The following is a 22,189-nucleotide window of genomic DNA, read 5'->3' as shown; positions in this document are numbered from 1 at the left end:
GAATGCAAAATTACGCTTTTTGTGTGCTTCTGTGGTGTGTGTGTGTGTGTGTGTGTGTGTGTGTGTGTGTGTGTTTGAGTGAGTGAGAGTGAGAGAGAGAGACAGAGACAGAGAGAGATAACGTGCGTTTAGCGTTTTGGTACTTGCCACACCTTCAACCTACGTCACAGCTATCACAAGATCAAGGATGTTGTCAAGAGACAGGCAACAGGCCAGGCCAAATACGCTGCGTGAACTAAAACGAAATTTCGTGGGTTCTTAGGGTATGTTATTTCTCTGCTTTGAAAATCAGCAAACAATTCACAAAGAACTTGGCATTATAAGCGCACTTATGAATATGACGTTGCACCCTCTTTTCTCTAGATGCACGCACTCATTTGGTTGGAGAAGGAGTCGTAAAGGCGTTTAGCCGCTTTTGGGACAAGCTGACCCACAGTACACTGGCACTGGTCCCACAAATTTTCTGTCAGGAACAGATCTGGAGATCTTGCGGCCGCGGTAGTAATTCAGTATCGCACAGACAGTTCATAGAGAAACGAACTCTGTAAGGGTCAGCATTACCCTGTTGGAAAATGGTAACAATGGTCCTGTATCGTGAGAGATAACACAGGACGACGCAGGATATCCATGACGTACCATTGTGCTACCAAAGTTCTTTCAGTCACTATTAAGCGTGAGCAAGTATCATACCCGAAGGCTCCCCACACAATCCACACCGAGAGCAACAACGCCACTTTGCTTGATACACAATAAGGTGAGCCTTCCTCGTGGTTGTCGACCAGAAGCTTGACGTATATGAGTGGCCTCACGTTCCTATGCAGTCCAACACTGGGTCACTGTCACATGAGAATGCACAACAAATAAGCATACTGAAAGATTCGACTAGCCAGCACCAGTATGAGTCCTACTATCAGGTCAATTTCAGAGTCTGCAAGACGCTGATAACACAGTATACAAATATGAGCATGCCGCATGTCCGTGTCCTTCACAGTGATCTTTCAACTTCTGACACTATTCACGCTTCGTATATACCCCACGAGGTCTGATAAGAACACTTGACATGGGCAATACTAATTCGCTGTGGTGGCCATTCTATAAGCCATATAGAAAGGAAAACCCACCAATAATGAGTACGTATACGAAGTTGCATTGTCATCTGACCATGTCTAGTGTGTAAGGTAGAGTAGATTACGTTGTGGACTGAGCACAGGATTTTTGGAACCCAAAGGTAGACGAGACCACTCCTAATGGCCTCCCAGTGTAATCGGTAACAGCTAGAAGTAATAGTAGATTTATGATAAACTGGGTTTAAGTCTTCTGTCTCCTGACTGGTTTGATGGCAGTCAGCCATGAATTCCTCTCCTGTACCAGCCTCTTCACTTCACAATGGCGCCTACATTCCACGCACGTTACACGCAGTTACACCAAGTAGACGACTGGCATCAGAAGCAAACCTGATCTGTTGAAAATTATCGGTGCTATTGTAATTTAAAAATGTGAAATTGAGTATTTTATTGGCCTCGACAGTTGAGTAGTCAGCATGACTGATTACCATGCGGTGGACCCGGGGTCGATTCCCATTACTGCCAGGAATTTTTGCTTGGAGGGAGGACTGGAACAGCACCCACCCAGCCTCATGATAACAATGGGTGAGCTGGTTGACCGAGTAGCAGCTCGAGGTTTGTTTGAACTGACAACGCAGGAGAAAAATGTGCTGAATCCACGCCCCTCCATACAATGTCTAATGACGCCATTCTAAGAGTATCACACGGCCGTCGGTAGGTGCCCATAGATTCAACAAAGCGTGAGGACGAAGTTCTTTACTGGAAATTTAATATCCACCAAACATACACACTGGTCAGTAGAACATTATGACCACGTACCTAGTAGCCGGTATGTCCAGCTTTGGCACGGATAACAGCGGCAGCGCGTCGTAACATGAAAGCAGTGAGGCTTTGGTAGCTCGCTGTATGAACTTGGCATCACATATGCACACACGAGTCACCTAATTCCCGTAATTCCGGGGAGGGGCGCGATGTGCTCTGACGCTGTGTTCAAAAATATCCCAGATGTGTCGTTGAGGTTCAGATGTGGCGAATTGGGGGACCAGCACTTGCCACTGCGTTCCTCGAACCAATCTATTTCACTCCTGGTCTTGTGACATGGCACATTATTTTGCTGAAAAATGCGACTGCCATTGGGGAACATGAGCATCATGAAAGGGTGTACGTGTTTTGCAACCAGTGTGCGATTCTCCTTGGCTGTCATGGTGCTTTCACAAGCACCACTCGATACATGGATGCCCGTGTGAATGTTCCCTAGAGCATAATGGAGCCGCCGCCATCTTGTCTCCGTTCCGCAGCATAGATGTCAAAAGAGCTGTTCCCCTGGAAGACGACGAATTCACCAGACCATGGAACGCTGGTGCATGGGTCGTCGGCTGCGGAGGCCTATCGTTCAGAGTGTTCTGCGGACTGTGTGTTCAGACACACTTGTACTCTGCCCAACATTAAAATTTGACGTTAATTCCTCTACAGTTAGCCTCCTGTCCTGTTTTACCAGTCTGCCCAGCCTACGACGCAAGACATCTGCATTCTACATCTACGTATATACTCCGCTAGCCACCAAGCGGTGTGTGGCGGAGGGCACAATTCGCGCCAAAGTCGTATCCCCCCCCCCCCCCCCCCCCCCCCCGTTCCACTCGCGGATCGCGCGAGGGAAAATCGACTGTCTGAACGCCTCAGTACGAGTTCTTATTTCCCTTATCTTTGAATGATGATCATAACGCGATTTGAAAGTTGGTCGTAATAATATACGCTCTATATCCTCGGTGAAATTGGATTTCGGAATTTAGTGAGCACCCCTTCCGTTTAGCATGCCGTCTATCTGCAAGTGTGTCCCACTACCAACTTTCTATGAGATTTGTAACGCTCTCGCGATGGCTAAATGTAACAGTCACGAATCTTGCCGCTCTTCTTAGGACCTTCTCAATCTCTTGAACCAGACCCAACTGGTAAGGGTCCCATACATACGAACAATACTCTAAGACTGGACAAACTAACGTACTGTAAGCTATTTCCTTTGATGAAGGACTGCATCGCTTCAGGATTCTACCAATAAACCGCTACCTAGAGTTCGCCTTACCCGTTACTTGTGTAATCTGATCATTCCATTTGAGATCATTTCGAATAGTCACACCCAGATACTTGATGGATGTTACCGCTTCCAAACACAAATTATTTATTGTGTACTCATACATTAATGGGGATTTTTGCCTTGTTATACGCAGTAGGTTACACTCACTAATATTGAGAGATAACTGCCAGTCATTACACCACGCATTTATTTTCTGCAAATCCTCATTGATTTGTTCACAACTTTCTCGTGATACTACTTTTCCTGTAGACTACAGCATCATCGGCAAACAGTCTAAGGCCGCTGTCAATACCATCAACCAGATCGTTTATGTAAATCGCAAAAAGCAGAGGACCTATTACGCTGCCTGGGGCACACCTGAAGTTACTCTTGTTTATGTTGAAGCTACCCCGTTCAGGACAACATACTGCTCCCTGTCTGTTAGAAAACTTTCTATCCAACCGCATATGTCATTGGATAGACCGTAAGCGCGCAATGAGGTGTGGCCGCCCAGCTCTACGACGTCTCGTTGTGGTATCACCTTGGCTTCGCCACGTGTTGAAGTCAATCAGCACAACACTCCTCGAACACCCGACAAGTCTTGCCGTTCCCGAAATGCTGGTGCCGAGCTTCCGGGTCATCATAATCTGTCCTCGGTCAAAGTCAGATAACTCGGGCTCCTTCCCCTTTCTTTCTAGTAGATGTGCCGTGACGCTGCTATCATTTGGAAGCGTCTATATCGATAGGAGGTCGGTGGTCATAATATTCTGACTGATCACTGTATTAATGCAATAAGCAGAGAGGAGGGATTGTATCATATCCTAAGTTTACCACATGCTTAGAGTGCAGAGAAATCAGCAGTACATTACTGTACTTAGCTGTTAGACGTGGTAAACGGTTACAAATTTAAAGTCGTTAATTACCGAGTGATCGGCAGTGTAATCAAGGTTAAAAAAGTCATTCTACTTGGCCTATAACCTTTATATCAAAATATTGATGAATTCTTCGAATTCGAAAATCGATTACTGCACCGAGTTGCTCACGCACCGGCACAGTGAAATTACACATTGCCATGTTACACGCTGCAATTTGGAGCCCTTTAGTGGCAGAGGGTTGCAACGTGCTCCAGACAAGCGAGAAAGTCGGCTAAGTAATATGCACATTTAATACCTCAACCGATATTGAGAACAGAATAAAAAAACGCAGGCATTGATTTTCAGTACGCCCTCATACGTTACTGGTATATTTATTGACTGGCAATTATCTTAAAAGTGGAAAAATTATACTGCTCCACAAAATTTCTCTTTTATTTTTTACAGAAAAGATAGTAGCCGTACTTTATAGATTCAGATACGCTGAACACCAATGCGAAGATTAAAATTGACACTTAGCTCAGAGTTACAAGTAAATAATGTGTTTACATTTCACATTCACACGTAGGTGACATTATAACAGCTACTTGCAAAATAATTATAATAAGGGCTTCTCTGCCATGAGTGAATTACGTGGATTATTCGAGTACAATTTGACAACGCTGCTTCAACTCATATGCTCCATCCAGACACGTGAGCGTTTTAGAATGTAGAAACCAGACGCGATTTTGTCATCTGTCACGGCTGCGTCGTCTTGTGCTATGTTGGTTCTCTCGTTACTGGAGGGTGTGTCGCGGCTTCTGGCAGTGAATGGCTGAGGTGACGTGTTGAAGTCGATGAACCGTATTATTGTGCACATGTACGCTTTTACAAAAACTCCCTGCACTTGCAGTAACAAGCCTTGTAACTTTTGTCGTATTTTTGCAGATGTTGTTTGTGGTTCAAGAAGGTGGCCATTGACCGAAGCTCTGAGACAAGCATAAGCCTTGTATTTTGGGTGGCGAGTTGGAGACCAAGAAAAATCGTGAATTTTACACGTATGTTGCGCATTTTGTCTACACTGAACGCTTGAATGCGTGGTAAAATGTCTCCATGACGTTCGGTGTTAGTCTACAAATCATGCACCGGAGTGTTATTTTTGTATGATACCTCACTTGAGCAAAGGAGTCAGTACCCTGAAATCCCACCTGTCATTCACACACTGGCTCACGGCGAAGGACTGCCATTTCCCGTTCTCCTACCATCAAGCAATGAAAGCGATGGTGCTGAGGCGATGCATACAGCCGAAAATGTGCAATCATCCGCCAGTGACATTAACCCTGCATTTACACTACCATTGCCGTCTGGAGAACCTTACAAAATCACATATCGTGAAGTCAGTGATCTGATTAGGGATTTAGATTTTCAAAAGCATAAAGCCAAACTCTTCGCCTTGCGATGGCAGCAGTGGAATCTCGTCGGTCACACACCCAACAAATCTGATGCCTCGGTCAAAGCTATTGCTAAAGAACGTAGTTATTCTTTTATTGCACATTAATTTGGGACTCTTGACAGCATTCAAGAATGAAGGCGCATTTCAGTGTGTAAGAAGTTTCCACGACTCAGTACAATCACGAAGGTGTTGGCAGCCGGCCATTGTGGCCAAGCGGTTCTAGGCGTAGCATTCTGGAACCACACGACCGCTACGGTCGCAGGTTCGAATCCTGCCTCGGGCATGAATGTGTGCATTGTCCTTAGGTTAGTTAGGTTTAAGTAGTTCTAAGTTCTAGGGGACTAATGACCTCAGATGTTAAGTCCTATAGTGCTCAGAGCCATTTGAACCATTTGAAGGCGATGACAATTTCATTCTGCAGCGGTGTCTGCTCCGATATGAAACTTACTGGCGAATTAAAACTGTGTGTCAGACAGAGACTCGAACTCTAGACCTTTGCCTTTCGGGGGCTAGTGCTCTACCAACTGAGCTACCCAAGAGCACTTCAACCGCGAAGGGAAAACGTCCCCAGTTCGAGTCCCAGCCCAGCACGAAGTTTAAATTTGCCAGGAAGATTCACAAAATGACATTAATTGGTCCGTCTGTTGGTGTAATACACAATGCGAGTCCACTCTAACCCCTTATCAGCTGCGTGCTTGTCATTGTTTCGCAATGTAACAACGCCGTTTTTGGGAAACAGGAGACCAGAAAATTACAGGTATCTTGTGGACGAACGCATTCATTCTTATATGGTTTTCGACTGCAACACGACAGTGGAGATGCACTTCCTTTACTGCCACCTCAACGTGTTTGCAGTACATAGGACGGTGGACTATTGCTATGCTGCTGAGTTATGTTCGATATTACAGAGAGATTAGGTGAGCAGTATAGGCCTGAAAAGTGATGTCCTACTTACTTGTAACCCTGAGCTATGACACAATTTTAATCCTGATATTCGTGTTCAGAGCATCAAAACCTATAGAGAACGTCTTCTTTGATTCCAGTATAAAATTCACTGCAGATCAGTCTTATGTCAGGTAAATAACGAAAGGTCATCATACAAGTAATTTTGTACACAGGACTCGTAAATTAGCACACCCTTTTATGGAAACGTCCGAAAACAATCGTTGTAATTCAAGTTAATACATTAACAAATTAAAATTCCGTACAAATTTGTTGCGAATCATGTACTGTCTACGGACAAAATATCACTCACATAAAAAGTGTATCGTTGCGATGAGCTATAAACGAAATGAAAGGACAACCAACAGGTCGTTGGACTCTACAAACAGTCAAAGTTAGAAGAATTCAGTCTTTTTATAAATGAGTGTAAGATACAGTGTGAAACAGAAATTAACCTTCTTGAGGAACTCCAATATCATTCGGGCCTCGAGGCCGTCCTGGAAAGTTGGGTCCTTTTCGTCCAGCACGACATAGGGCGGGTAGTGGAAGGTGCCGAAGACGAACTCGCGGCCCTGCAGGTCGGACAATTTGTCTGGGAAGAGGTCTGCAGACGGCGGCAGCAGGCCGCGACCCCGCTCCCAGCTTCCGAGCACCACCTCGTCCCTCCACGTCAACCGACCCGTGAAGCGCACGGAAATCAGGTCGAACCTGCTGGGGACGAGACACACGTCAAATCAGGCTGATGAACGCTGATGATAAAAAACACTGGATGACAGAGATTCATGCAGAGAATATGGTTCTCTAATGAAATTTTCTCAGGATGCAGATACTTATGAGACACAGAGATTATTATTAGCTGGTGCATGTGTTATCGTCTTACGTCAAATATCACTTTAGTAGAAGCTATGAAACTTCTGTTGCATATTCTCGGTGACCTTATCAATTTTAGATAAATAAGCTAGTTTTCGACCTTACGTCACTGTCGTCTCAGGAAAGAAACTAACTGTTCTAAGAGTAACGGAATCATACATGTTTAACTGTTGGTAAGGACGGTAGGCCTATAGGGAAAAAAGGATGGAATCGATTGATTGATTTAATAATACGATAATAACTTACTTACTTATGAGACACAGAGATTATTATTAGCTGGTTCATGTGTTATCGTCTTACGTCAAATATCACTTTAGCAGAAGCTATGAAACTTCTGTTGCGTATTCTCGGTGACCTTATCAATTTTAGATAAATAAGCTAGTTTTCGACCTTACGTCACTGTCGTCTCAGGAAAGAAACTAACTGTTCTAAGAGTAACGGAATCATACATGTTTAACTGTTAGTAAGGACGGTAGGCCTATAGGGAAAAAAAGGATGGAATCGATTGATTGATTTAATAATACGATAATAACACACTTATAGAAACATTGCAATAATAATTTGATCACAACGCTAAGTTGCACTCCTTATTTACGCGAGTACACTGGTTCCAAACATCATTGTAACAAGCAAAAGAGAATATGACATTGAACATTAACTGGGTGTCCAGTATCAGCGCAGAATGTAACCAACCATACGACTTCAACGAAATAAAAATAACGGGACACATAAGAAAATTTCAATTAATCTTTCGCAATGTGTTCGTTTTGAAATCATAGAACTGTAAACGGTGCAGCAAGCATGGGATGCATGGAGTGAAAAGCATCAGTCTTCATTTTGTGTACGATCGACCAATAAAAAGCAGTGAGGAAATAATTACAGTAAAGTTAATAATTATAAAAGAAGCTTTCCTGTCCAGGAGCTCAGATGCTTCCTATGAGAACATCACCGACACATTGACATATAAACTGGAGCCTCAGTCCACCAATAAATAGCAGGCAAAGAAGTCCCACAACAACCAACCTGAGGCAGTGTAGTATTAACAATGGAATTAACTGCGACTGCTGTACGCAAATAGGCCGGACGGAGTGGCCGAGCGGTTCTAGGCGCTACAGTCTGGAACCGCGCGATGGCTACGGTCGCAGGTTCGAATCCTGCTTCGGGCATGGATGTGTGTGATATCCTTAGGTTAGTTAGGTTTAAGTAGTTCTAAGTTCTAGGGGACTGATGACCTCAGAAGTTAAGTCCCATAGTGCTCAAAGCCATTTAAACCATTTGTACGCAAATAAAGTTATCGCAAGTGCAGCCACCCAGTACACAGATGCAATCCTCTTAACATGGAAAATGTAAAGAGCCAACAGTAGTTGAAGACATTTTCCCAATACAAGCTTCTTGAGATTACAATGAAACAGCATGTATCGTGGCTCCCCGTAAACAATATCTAGCAAGACAGGTTTTCGTTTAGAACATACATCGATACAAAGAGGATAACAGTATACACAGACTTTACAGAAGTCACGGAATTCCTCCTAATATCGTGTTACACCTCCTTTCCCCGGCGTAGTGCAACGACTCGAAGCCCCCTGCAGAAATACTGAGCCATCCTGCCTCTATGGCCGTCTATAATTGTGGAAGTGCTGGCGGAGAGGCATTTTGTGCGCAAACTGTCCTCTCGATTATATCCCCCACATGTTCGATGGGATTCATGTCGGGCGGTCTGGTGACCAAATCGTTCGTTCGAATTGTTCAGACTGTTCTTCAAACATATCGCCAGCATTTGTAGCCGGATGACATAAAAATTCCGTCGTTCTTTGGAACATAAAGTCCATAAGTCGCTGTAAATAGGCTCAAAGTAGCCGAATATAATGATTTCCACTCAATGATCGGTTCAGTTGGACCAGAGGACCCGATCCATTCCATGAAAACACAGCCCACACTATTATGGAGCCACCATCAGTTTGTGCAGAGCCTTGTTGACAACTTGGGTCCATGGCTTTGTGGGGTCTGCGCCACACTCGGGCCATAGCGTCAGCTCTTACCAACTTAAACCTGGCCTTATTGACCAGGCCGCAGGTTCCCCCCCCCCCGCCCCCCCATTCCTAAGGGAACTATTGAGGTCTTCGGTCCATAGACTTACACGCTACTTAAACTAATTTATGCTAAGAACAACACACACACACACACACACACACACACACACACACACACACATGATCGACGGAGGACTCGAACCTCCAGCGGGAGCAGCTGCGCAATACGTGACATGGCGCCCCTTAGTGTCCAACCGATACGGTCAAGAGCCCAGGACAGGTGCTGCGGGCGATGTCGTGCTGTTAGCAAAGGCACTTGTGTTGGTCGTCTGCTGCCATAAGCCACTAGCGCCAGATTTCACCACACTGTCATAAAAGATAAGTTCGTGGTAGGTCCTACAGTGATTTCTCCTGTTATTTTACGCAGTGCTGCTTGTCTGTGAGCACTGACAACTCTACGCGAACGCTGCTTTTGTTCGTTAAGTGAAGGCTGTCGGCCACTGCGTTTTCCAAGATGAGAGCTAATGACTGAAATTGGGTATTCTCCTCAGAGTCTTGGAACTTGGATCGTGGGATACTAATTCCCTAACGATTTCCGAAATGGAACGGCCCAACGGCCGAACTGCCACTCCGCATTAGTGTCTGTTAAATCTCGTCTTGTGGCCATATTCTCGTCGGAAACTTTTTCACATGAATCAGCTAAGTACAAATCAACTCCGCCAATGTACTGACCTTTTATACCTTATGTAAACGACACCGCCATCAATTGTATGTGTCGATATCGTTATCCCGCGACTTTTGTCGGCTCATTTTGTAACATACTTTAATTTTTTTTTGGCTCATTCGTAACTGGATCGAGACCATACAATGAATTATAGTAATGCATTTAATAAAAAAAAAAGTTTAAAAACTCTCGGCCCTTGAGGATGGCATTTTCGTTAAAAAAGTCCGTTCATGTATTTTTAACCATGTTCCTTCTCTCCGTGTTTTCTCCAAAATCGGACTTCGTTATCAAGCAAAACCCGAATACGACGGTGTATCGAAGTGGACGACATATTGCTTTGAAGTACGGAACCTTTTTCCATGCCAAGTCACCCAACAATCTTACAATGACTAAAGACACAAAATAAAACGTACATAGGTTAGTAATAACTATATACTGAAATAAAAACACAATTTAAAATTACTACACTTACACTGTTACTTCAATTATGCAATTACGAGTGCCCTTTGGTTGCAACTCGTGAACAAAAGAATGAAATATTGCAGTATTAATGGCTGTGTGCCACATACATCCGATCTTGAAAAAATCTAGAAAACAAGAGGTGACTCTTCCCCTTTCGCTAATAATATGACGATCAAAAATCTTCAAATGTTTCCAGCGGCTGCAGACAATATTTATACAGCCATGGACTACATCTATGGCTTAAATTATTTCTTTTTTTTATTACTTACAATTACGTTTTCCGATAGTAAAAGCTCAGCATGCAAATATGCCTTTAAAACACATAAAGCACTGTGGGTAGCCCTTGTGAATAGAATCAGTTACGCCACACCACGTCGACGCAGGAGATAGTTCTGAACTAAACGCAATATCGTTTCTATAAGATTATAGTACCTGTTCCAGTTGAAGATTCCGTACTACAATGAAATACACAGACATCATGACCACAAATTAATTCAGTCTATCGGACGTGGGCGGAAGTTAACCACACCAGTGGCTCATTCATCAAACACAGATTACCGTACCTCAATCTCTGCAAATTCACAGTAATTGAGCACATGAACGCTGCCATGCTAATCATCCGCTCTCCACTCGCGGGCCAGCCACCAAGCCTTACTCCAGGTTCCACTCACTGACTCTAACTGGCCCAAAGCAGCCTCGTGCATGCCAACGGACAAGTACCAACAAATCCTCTCTTAATTTGTGGGCAGACCGCCGAGCACAAAATCCTTCACTGCCCTCTAAGCGCATGCGCTCTCGCAGATGAATACTCGCTATCCAAAAAGACAAACTGCACAAGTGGAAGTCAGTACAAAGGCATTGTCTGTTGATATAGTTGCACACAGTGTGCATGCAATAGTATGAGATACAGTATACAGAGTAATGCAGTCAAATGGCTATCGCATTTGACGTCAGTAGTACAGTATATGACAAGACATCAACGATACATGTGGTCTAGTGTGGAAGCTGGTATGAAGGTAGTCGGCTCCGTGCCGTGTTAATACGTGCGTGCACGTGCGTTTCCTACTGACACGAAACGTACACCATTAGCGACAGTGCGTATTGTCTACAAAAACCACGATTCTAACATAGCCCCACGGAATACAGTTATCATGTGATGAAAAGAAAAAAAAAATCGGTACGCAAAAGGAAATCGGACTCTCTAATGGTAAAATCGCGAAAAAGTGGAACCGTTCAAGTACAGTTATTTGTAATTTTGTTAGATTTGGCGTACGAAATGGACGGAACGGAAAATATGGGCAAAGCACAAAATTATCTTGGGTATCGAAGTGGTTCCACTATCGCTGATCAAGGGTCACAAACTGTTATTCTTCTGAAATTCTTGCTTATTTCGGTTGCCAGTAAATGCCAGAGTGTACGACATATTCTGTCAAATGAAAACATCTCATAATCCAGAACCGACTACAGAAACCTGCCCTAACATCCAAATAAAAGCAGGCTAAACTGAAGTTTGCTGAAACACATAGATCATAGGCTTGAAAATTGGGTAAAGTGACCTTCAGTGATGTGAAGAAGTTTAATTCGGATTGACCGGCTAGCACCTAGTATGAATGCGCTAATTTATAAACAGAACAGCAGGTATGAATGAGTAGAAATTGAGGTGGTGAAAGTAATATGATATGGGTAGCATTCTGCACTAAACGTAAATCACACACTGTTTGGACGAACACTACAATGAACTCTAGTATTCACACTCAGATGCTAGAGACAGATTGGATTAGCACGTATGAGGCCTAAAGACGAACGTCTTAATGTTTCAACGAGATAATGCATCCGTGCAAATTTCTGCACAACAAAAACGTCGCTTGAAGATAAAGATATCGATGTCTTGCCCTAACCTGGACGTAGCCTGGATCTGAACCCCGCTGAAAACCTTTGGCGAATAGTTACAAAGCGTGTTTATAGCAATGGAAGGCAGTTTGAGGCCGTATGTGAGCTGTAAAGAACGATACGAGAAGGGTGGATGTTAAATTCACTGCAACAACTACAAACCCTACCAAAATCCATACCGAAGAGAATTTTATAGTTAAAAAGAACAGAGGTTAGAAAAAGTACTAACAACGCATTACCACAACTGGTGAATGAGTGCTTATATAGCAATTTCCAACCAGGAAATGCAAACGTCCTGTTTAGTTATTTGTTTTATGAAAGAAAATATGTGATTCTGTCATGATTGTTTATGTGTTACATCTGTCTACCACTTTCATATTAAATTCAATGCGTGTATGCTTCAGACATTGTATGTTACTTTCGTAGAAACCCTACTTTTATACTGATTTCCACAACTATACGGTCGCCAATATCAAAGTACAAGCAATGGTGCTAGCCCGGGAAGCGTGATCGTTATAGTGCTGCACACGGCTTAATAGCGACTAAGGTTAACACCGGCGACAACAAACAGTCACTTGGAGCGTCTTTGTTTCCATCTCAATCAACAGTACCGCATATTTCTATACAGTCCCACTGTACATTTTAGGTACACATCGCATGCCGACAAAATCGTCGACGTTACGCTGTTACAAATAAACAACTGCATCTATATGTACACTGGCTTTCATATATTTAGAGTGGAACATTTTTATGCAGAAATGAATTCAAAATAGTTCCCACCCACCCATTCTGAAAAAGGTAGATTCCCTTGGCTGTTAGTCAAGAGCTCGAATAAGTAATCATCTATTGCCGATCGTGACTCCCGTTGTCCCTCCACCTGCTCGCCTGATATTTGGCTGAAAAGTCTGTAAACCATCCAAGTACTACTCGAAGTACCAACTCTGCCTTTAGGGGTAGGGAACAGAAATACATTTAAAATATGAAGTGCCTGGATGTAAAATGGATGTAATCCCCCGGTTCCGATCATGGTTATAGTTAGGTTTATCTTTGGCAGTAGATTAATGCCAGAACGGGAAACCCTCTTCGAGATACTGACAACCACTGACAACCACTGGGATGTTTTCTGAAATGAATAACCTCTGCAACTGACTGCCCAGCTAACATGGGTGGAGGAAAAACAGGAAACAGGTATCAATTACAGCTCCCCCCCCCCCCCCCCCAATAAACTTGTGAAAACCGAATACTGCATTACGTTAAAGTCGTTCGCACATACGTTCTAATTTGGGCACCCTCCTTGATGACTGAGTATCACTAGTTTCAAGTGAGAACTAATATTTGTGTTTGCTGAAATAAGATTTCATGCTTATTCCTCAGGTCGTGTTCGGCAACAATAAGTTATCTTACATTTATGTTGACATTTGTGCAAAAAGTAGGGACGAAAGCTACTTCCGCATGATGTGTCGCTGCGAAATAACGTAGCTCGAGACTTTGACCACACATAGAAAGAGCTATCTACAGAAGGCAACTGAAGGAATACGGAATGGGACGAACAGAAATGACACTATTTTCAAGACATCAATTACACTGGAGACGGCGCGATCTTTGATACTACCCTAGATATTACAAAAGCGAAACAATGGTTCTTAATAGTTCGTGTGATAACCACAGACAGCAGTCCATGTACTGCAAGGTGCTCACATGATGGCCAACCTTATGGTGCTCCATTCCTCCACTAGCGCGTTTATCAGTTGCTACCAGGCCATTGATCCATGTGGACATGTTGCAATACGTTTCCCTATGGCATCCCAAGAGTGCTAGTTGATATTTAAGTCGGGAAAAGAGCAGGCCAAACCATTCGCCAAGTATCCTCCCATTCAAAGAGATTCTGCACCTGTCCTGCTCAATGTGGTCGCTCATTGCCAGTGAAGTCAGAACCGAACGAACCCATGAAGAGACTCAAATTCGGAGGGAGTCCAGTGTCACAATAACGTTGACCAGTGCGTCCATTGTGTTAAATGATTTGGAGATATTACGTGCATGCAACATTATGCGTCTCCACACCGTAACAATTGGAGCACCAAAACGATCGTGTTCAACAACGTTTCTTGGTGGATTCCTGTTCCCACCACCTGCTACATGACTGTACACACGGAATCAGTATTCTGACAGAGTGTGGTCTCCCCAAGAAGAGCACATGACCTTACGCCTCGCTGGTCCAGTTCCTACGCTCTTGACCCCATCGGAAACGGTGGCACCGATTTGGGACTGTCAGCGGAGAACAACGTGCTGGGAGTCGGACAAAGAGACCACCCGCATACAGTCGCTGTGCAATTGCGGAGTATACGACTGCGTGTCTTGCCGTCCTGTTAAATGTCGTTGCAATTGCACCCGACGTTTTACATGAGGCTCCTCTAGACTATTGCACAATGTAGCGGTCACATGCTACTATGGTTGGTCGTGGTCATCCCCATCCTTTCATTCGATCAGCAGTGCCTGTGGTTCGTAACTCTCCCACTCACGTAAAATGATTCTGTGGGTAATACCAAATAAACGAGTTACACTCGTCATTCTTTGTCCTTCTTCTAGTTCCCCGATGATTCTTCCCTGTGTTAAGTCATCCACATGCTGAGTCCAGGCCATGTTGCAATCAAGAACCCTACCACAGTGGTCCGTAACGACGCTCTGACACTGAAACGACGCTCATATGGACAGGTCACAAGGGTCAGCACACCAGGCTGTGGAGTGGGAGGGCTAGCGCAGCAACAACAGTATCATTCACATTTTGCATGGTAACAACTTATTTGCGCTAGTTTAACCAGTGAGTGCATGGACACAATTAAACATATTTCTTCCTGAATGAAATACTCGAATGAAATTCTGGTTACACAGTAAACAATTCTCAGTTAAAAAAGCAGACGATCGCAAGAATTTCAAGACATTTTAGAATTAAGATAATATGCGCCTGTCGCTTATTGGACTATCTGTCAATCATAATTTGTCTCTGCGAAACAAATTAAACGAAATTTGCAATTTTCGAAAAATGCGCACCTGGCATTTACTAAACCATCCAATTTATTTTTTCAAAACAACTTGGATAATATTAACAACTTTAGAAAAGTGCGCTCCTCGCGCTTACCAAACATTGTTAATAACCTTTCAATTAACAGATGTAATTTAGAAGCATGCGCCACCACGTCCACTAAGACTTTTACTGATAGCAATTCAGGTTATAAGATATTTAAGACCAAAACCCGCCTCGGCACTCAACTAATAATTAATTACATATTAACAAGTCAGTGCGAAGTATGCTCTGAACAGAAATGTCACGGGCCATCAGAATAAAGCCGGGGGTGTTTAAGAAAGTAAGATACATAGAATCTAGTTATTATTGTCTTACAGCTCCAGCCTCGAACGTCAGGTAACAAACAAGAGATGGCTCGGCCTTTTCTCACACTGGCAGTTCGGTTGATCGATCGGTTGGTCGCTAAGAGAGCGGCGCCAGACCCGTGGACGACAAGGCAGCAGAAACCTGCACTAAGCTCTACCCCGTTAACTGGGAAGATGACATAATCCCATAGATGGACTGAACTACAACGGACTAAAATTCTAAATGAACAAATGGGTAACCATAAGAACGAACAGTTATAAATGGGGTACAAACGAATTTCACTTAAGAGCAGTGAGGGTGACGTCCCTACATTGGTCCCCACAAGCAGTTTCTATACACACTAGCAATGGCATTGAATTTTAGGTGCAAGAAACTGGAAACTCAAGGACAAGTCAGGCAGTTAACATTGGCCACCAATCTTAAGGCAGAATATTAGGCTTATAAGGGCAAAGCGATGTACCTAATAGTCACGACTTTACAACATTCTGAGTGTTCGAAGACGTCATCAAACAAAAAATTTTGGGCAGGACATTTTACTATCTATGTTATACATTTGAAAGTGATTGCGGAACCTTTCTGCATTAGCTGCATTAGGTATGAAAATATAGCCTGTTGTTATGGTCTTCAGTCCAGAGACTGGTTTGATGCAGCTCTCCATGCTACTCTATCCTGTGCAAGCTTCTTCTTCACCCAATACCTACTGCAACCTACATCCTTCTGAATCTGTTTAGTGTATTCATCTCTTGGTCTCCTTCTACAATTTTTACCTTCCATGCTACCTTCCAATACTAAACTGGTAATGCCATAAAGCCTAAAATATGCCCCACCAACCAGTCCCTTCTTCTAGTCAAGTTGTGTCACAAATTTCTCTTCTCTCCAATTCTATTCAATACCTCCTCATTAGTTATGTGATCTACTCATCTAATCTTCAGCATTCTTCTGTAGCACCACATTTCGATAGCTTCTATTCTCTGCTTGTCAGAACTATTTATCGTCCACGTTTCACTTCCATACATGGCTACACTCCATACAAATACTTTCAGATACGACTTCCTGACAATTAAATCTATACTCGATGTTAACAAATTTGTCTTTTTCAGAAATTCTTTCCTTGCCATTGCCAGTCTGAATTTTATATCCTCTCTACTTCTACCAACATCAGTTATTTTGCTCCCCAAATAGGAAAACATAGTGTCTCGTTTCCTAATCTAATTCTTGCTGTATCACCAGATTTAATTCGAATACATTCCATTATCCTCGTTTTGCTTTTGTTGATGTTCATCTTATATCCTCCTTTCGAGACACTGTCCATTCCGTTCAGCTGCTCTTCCAGGTCCTTTGCTGTCTCTGGCTGAAATACAATGTCAAAGTTTTTATTTCTTCTCCATGGATTTAAATTGCTACTCCGAATTTTTCTTTTGTTTCCTTTATGCTTGCGCAATATAGAGATTGAATAACATCGGGGATAGGCTACAACACTGTCTCACTCCCTTCCCAACCACTGCTTCCCTTTCATGCCCCTCGACTCATAACTGCTGTCTGGTTTCTGTACAAATTGTAAATAGTCTTTCGCTCCCTGTATTTTACTCCTGCCATCTTCAGAATATTGAAAGATAGTATTTCAGTCAACATTATCAAATCTTTATCGAAGTCAAAAAATGGTAGAAACGTTGGTTTGCCAGTATTGCCTCACATGTTCCAACATTTCTAGGGAATCCAAACTGATCTTCCCCGAAGTCGGCTTCTACCAGTTTTTCCATTCGTCTGTAAAGAATTCCTGTTAGTATTTTGCAGTCTTGGCTTATTAACCTGATAGCTCCGTAATTTTCACATCTGTCAACACCTGCTTTCCTTGGGATTGGAATTATTATTTTTCTCTTGAAGTCTGAGGGTATTTCGCCTGTATCATACAGCTTGCTCACTAGATGGTAGAGTTTTGCTAAGTTTGGCTCTCCCAAGGCTGTCAGGAGTTCTAATAGAATGTTATCTACTCGCGGGGCCTTGTGTCGACTTAGGTCTTCCAGTGCTCTGTCAAACTCTTCACGCAGTATCATACCTTCCATATCATCTTCATCTACATTCTCTTCCATTTCCATAATATTGTCCTCAAGAATATCGCCCTTGTATAGACCCTCTATATACAGGGTGATTCAAAAAGAATACCACAACCTTAAAAATGTGTATTTAATGAAAGAAACATAATATAACCTTCTGTTATAAATCATTACAAAGAGTATTTAAAAGGTTTTTTTTCACTCAAAAACAAGTTCAGAGATGTTCAATATGGCCCCCTCCAGACACACGAGCAATATCAACCCGATACTCCAACTCGTTCCACACTCTCTGTAGCATATCAGGCGTAACAGTTTGGATAGCTGCTGTTATTTCTCGTTTCAAATCATCAATGGTGGCTGGGAGAGGTGGCCGAAACACCATATCCTTAACATACCCCCATAAGAAAAAATCGCAGGGGGTAAGATCAGGGCTTCTGGGAGGCCAGTGATGAAGTGCTCTGTCACGGGCGGCCGATCCATCGCCTCGGGTAGTTGACGTTCTCTGTAAACTGTTTATACCAACGTTTAATACACCACCTATCAGGAGGTTTAACACCATAATTTGTTCGAAATGCACGCTGGACAACTGTCGTCGATTCACTTCTGCCGTACTCAATAACACAAAAAGCTTTCTGTTGAGCGGTCGCCATCTTAGCATCAACTGACGCTGACGCCTAGTCAACAGCACCTCAAGCGAACAAATGTACAACTAAATGAAACTTTATAGCTCCCTTAATTCGCCAACAGATAGTGCTTAGCTCTGCCTTTTGTCGTTGCAGAGTTTTAAATTCCTAAAGTTGTGGTATTCTTTTTGAATCACCCTGTATTCCTCCCACCCAAGGATTTCTATTAGCCTTCGTCTCTTTATCTACTTGACCCTCTGCTACCTTCACTATTTCATCTCCAGAGCTACCCATTCTTCTTCTACTGTATTTCTTTTCCCCGTTCTTGTCAATCGTTCCCTAATGCTCTCCCTGAAACTCTGTACAACCTCTGGTCCTTTCGGTTAATCCAGTTCCCATCTCCTCAATTTCCCACCTTTTTGCAGTTTCTTCAGTTTTAATCTACAGTTCATAACCAATAGATTGTGGTCAGAATCCACATCTGCCTCTGGAAATGTCTTACAATTTAAAACCTGGTTCCTGAATCTCTGTCTTACCGTTATATTAATCTGTCTGAAACCTTCTAGTATCTCCAGCCTTCTTCCATGTATGTATCCTTCCTTCATGATTCCTGAACAGATATAACCTATCGGTCGTCTGCAGCTCGTGGTCGCGCGGTAGCGTTCTCGCTTGCAACGCCCGGGTTCCCGGGTTCGATTCTCGGCGGGGTCAGGGATTTTCTCTGCCTCGTGATGACTGGGTGTTGTGTGCTGTCCTTTGGTTAGTTAGGTTTAAGTAGTTCTAAGTTCTAGGGGACTGATGACCATAGATGTTAAGTCCCATAGTGTTCAGAGCCATAACCTATTGGTCACAATTAAAAGATATAACAAGAACAATCACACATAAACAGTACCTTTCGCGACACCCTTACGTTGCTCATTGTGGTTAGAGAGTATTTGACCGACTCGATATTTATAACAGCGTAGTGAGAGCAAGGACAATATAACGACAGGAGGAAGTTATCGAAAGCCCCTTTCGTGGAACTTTCCGAGGTTATTGTGTCTCTCAGTGTCAGGAAGGAAAAGAAACAAAATTACGTCATTCGTGTGCAGAAATGCCTGTTGTATAGCCGCTTTCAGAAGGACCAGATTATCGAACGTGGAGTAATATCTCCTGAACCCAAACTCAAAGTCATTGGCGATTAGACTGAATTCTAATAACGAGACAGCTGCTCCAGGGTCACTCCCATGCGGCTAGCGAGGGCAAACTGTAATTTCTACTGGGGGGTGTACGATCCTTCGCAGGTTTTGAAAGTGGAATTAAAGTTGACTGTCTTCACAAGTTGGAAAACTACCCACATGCCTAACTGAAGATAAGAAAAACGAGGAGGGTTTATTTTCTTCGCTCTGTGTTATGCCGTAACAAATTATGATGGACCCCATTGTGATCAGGTGCTATGTCACGAGCTGCAGATAACACAGAATCAGTTTCCCTAGTTGGAGAGGGGCAGTTGCATTCACCATAATTGGTGGAACTGAGGTCCCAACTGGCCCTTTCAGCGGCCACTCTGTAGCACTGGGAAGGAGAATCCAGACCAGCAGAGACGGTAATAACGGCAAAACAGTTCACCATAGTGTGGAATATATCTCCTACGTGCTTCCCCCGTCGGAGGTTCGAGTCCTCCCTCGGGCATTGGTGTGTGTGTTGTCCACAGCGTAAGTTAGTTTAAGTTAGGTTAAGTAGTGTGTAAGCCTAGGGACCGATGACCTAACCAGTATGAACCCATAAGTTCTTACCACAAAATTTAGAATTCACAAAATTCCTACGTTGGTTTGGAGACGTCCATCTTTCGTTACAGCTTTTACTGAGCACCTCCCAAGGTTCCCGGGTATCCTCCTAGGACTGTACTTTTAGTGGAACGGTTTATGGTGCTCAGAAACGGTTTCCAGGACCTCTTTTTGCTCTATCCAATCATTCGAAGACATTTCACTGTCGCTGCCCCGAAGGCCGTGGGGTTGTCTGCTGCTAGCTGGCACTTGAACCTGAGCAGAGTTCACCACCTAGTCCTGGTTGTGGATCGGCATTCATCGTTCCACCAAGGCTGCCTTTCTTAACTGGTTGGAAGACTGTGGACAGGCGCTTGGCGAATCATTTTGGTAACATGATCCACCCATTCCTGGACGCTGTCACTGTGTCTACGTACTAAAAGTCCGTAGTGAAGCGTCCAGTTGGTCCTACTGAAAACCCATCGTCGCTTCTTTCTTCCGGGCACCACTCTTTCTGGCAGTCGAATTCAGATCGGAAGGGCGTCATCTGAATGCAAGTCTTGGAACAGTTTCTACAGAGCAGTATTTGAGAGGGCCAGAGAGCATTTCGGGAAATCGATGCCATTGAACGATTCCACCGCAGTGCTGCAGTGCGTGCCCTCCCACATGTTGATTAGACACGCAAATTATGTTATGAGAAACCCCCAAAGTCATGTAATCCCGGGGCATGTGGTTCCAGAACTACAAAGCACATTTCGTAAATTAAAATTTCCACAGGAGAGGAAAGGGTAGGATAGCTGTGTGAGGAGTACAGTTGTGACGAAGCTGGAACCCAGCTAATCATAATGTTACTAGAAATGGTGTTCAGGTAACAGAAGTGAAAAAGTCCTGACAAATCTCCCGTGCTACGTACCCAATATGTCATATGCAGAAGGATGGAGATAACTGAACAAAGAATAATCGATAATCCTCAAGATTAATTGAATTTGACGCCAACAAAAATTAAAATAATTACTAATTTTACCACAGACATAACATGACGAATATTGACATCTGATTAATTATAGTTCATTACACATCAACCAAAATCAGATTTTCCCACTATTAAAGTAGTTCACCGATGAGAACACTCTGACTTGTTGCGCTTGGCTGCTGCCTAGTAGCTTGGTGTTGGGCATACGACAATGACCAGCATGAAAATGAACACAAAGACAAGCAACATGAAAACACAGAAAATATAAGTGGTAAACAACACAAGTATACATATATACACGACAAAACGCGAATCAAAACTAAAGACTGAAGACTTGAGTATCGCTGCTAAAAATGAATGAGGACAGTGTCGAAAGGTAAAAGGCTTATGAAATTTTAACATATGTGTTAGAAATGTATTTAAGGAACTAATTTAATTTTGATCTTACTTGCGAAATTTACTAAAAAATGTGAATCAAAATTGAGTGGAATTTCTGTTATGTTACAGGCAGAGGCTATGCGGAACTAACACAACTGTAACACAGATGGAAATTATATTAAAAAAACCTTTCAGTAATAACTCGTGATGATTTAGCTTTTCTGCGATGTACAACGGCAATCTTCATTTAACTGGCGTTGTCTTCGTATCGTCATCGTCCGCGTTGTTTGCCTGTAATCTATGAGCGCACGTTCCACTGATTATCCGGTCATGCTAAACCTCTTGACTGCAACAGTCTGTTCGTAGTCGCAGAATCCTCTTGATTAACGTATATGCACCTACCGATGTAGGTAAGACACACTTCATTCAATTAACACGTGGCGCATGCCGACGTCATAACGTTTGCTAACCGCCAATGGCCACAGTTTTTATTTTGCTGTTTACCTTTCCGTTATGACTCGGAACGTTTCAAAGTACCACAATCGATACAGAGAACATACATTAATATCTCGATAGTTTGGTTAACAACCCGCATTACAAGCCAAACAGTTCGTACTTTTCACAGTGGATAACGTACTCCCATAGCAATCATGCGGCGATCGTAATTTCAA

The 22,189-nt window shown here is 43.2% G+C and overlaps 1 protein-coding gene across 1 annotated transcript in view; it reads right to left on the bottom strand.

Moving 5' to 3' along the window:
• LOC124775198 overlaps window positions 1-22,189 on the bottom strand; it is a 159,442-nt gene that overhangs the window by 79,335 nt on the left and 57,918 nt on the right. Inside the window, exon 3 of the mRNA XM_047250037.1 lies at window positions 6,837-7,089. Coding sequence (XP_047105993.1) covers window positions 6,837-7,089 — 253 coding nt within the window. The remainder of the gene's footprint in view (window positions 1-6,836; window positions 7,090-22,189) is intronic.

Source organism: Schistocerca piceifrons, chromosome 2 (genome assembly GCF_021461385.2).
Source record: "Schistocerca piceifrons isolate TAMUIC-IGC-003096 chromosome 2, iqSchPice1.1, whole genome shotgun sequence".
In the NCBI taxonomy this organism is placed as follows: Eukaryota; Metazoa; Arthropoda; class Insecta; order Orthoptera; family Acrididae; genus Schistocerca; species Schistocerca piceifrons.
The sequence above is the reverse complement of the archived record's forward strand: the minus strand, read 5'-3'. Positions and strand labels throughout refer to the sequence as shown.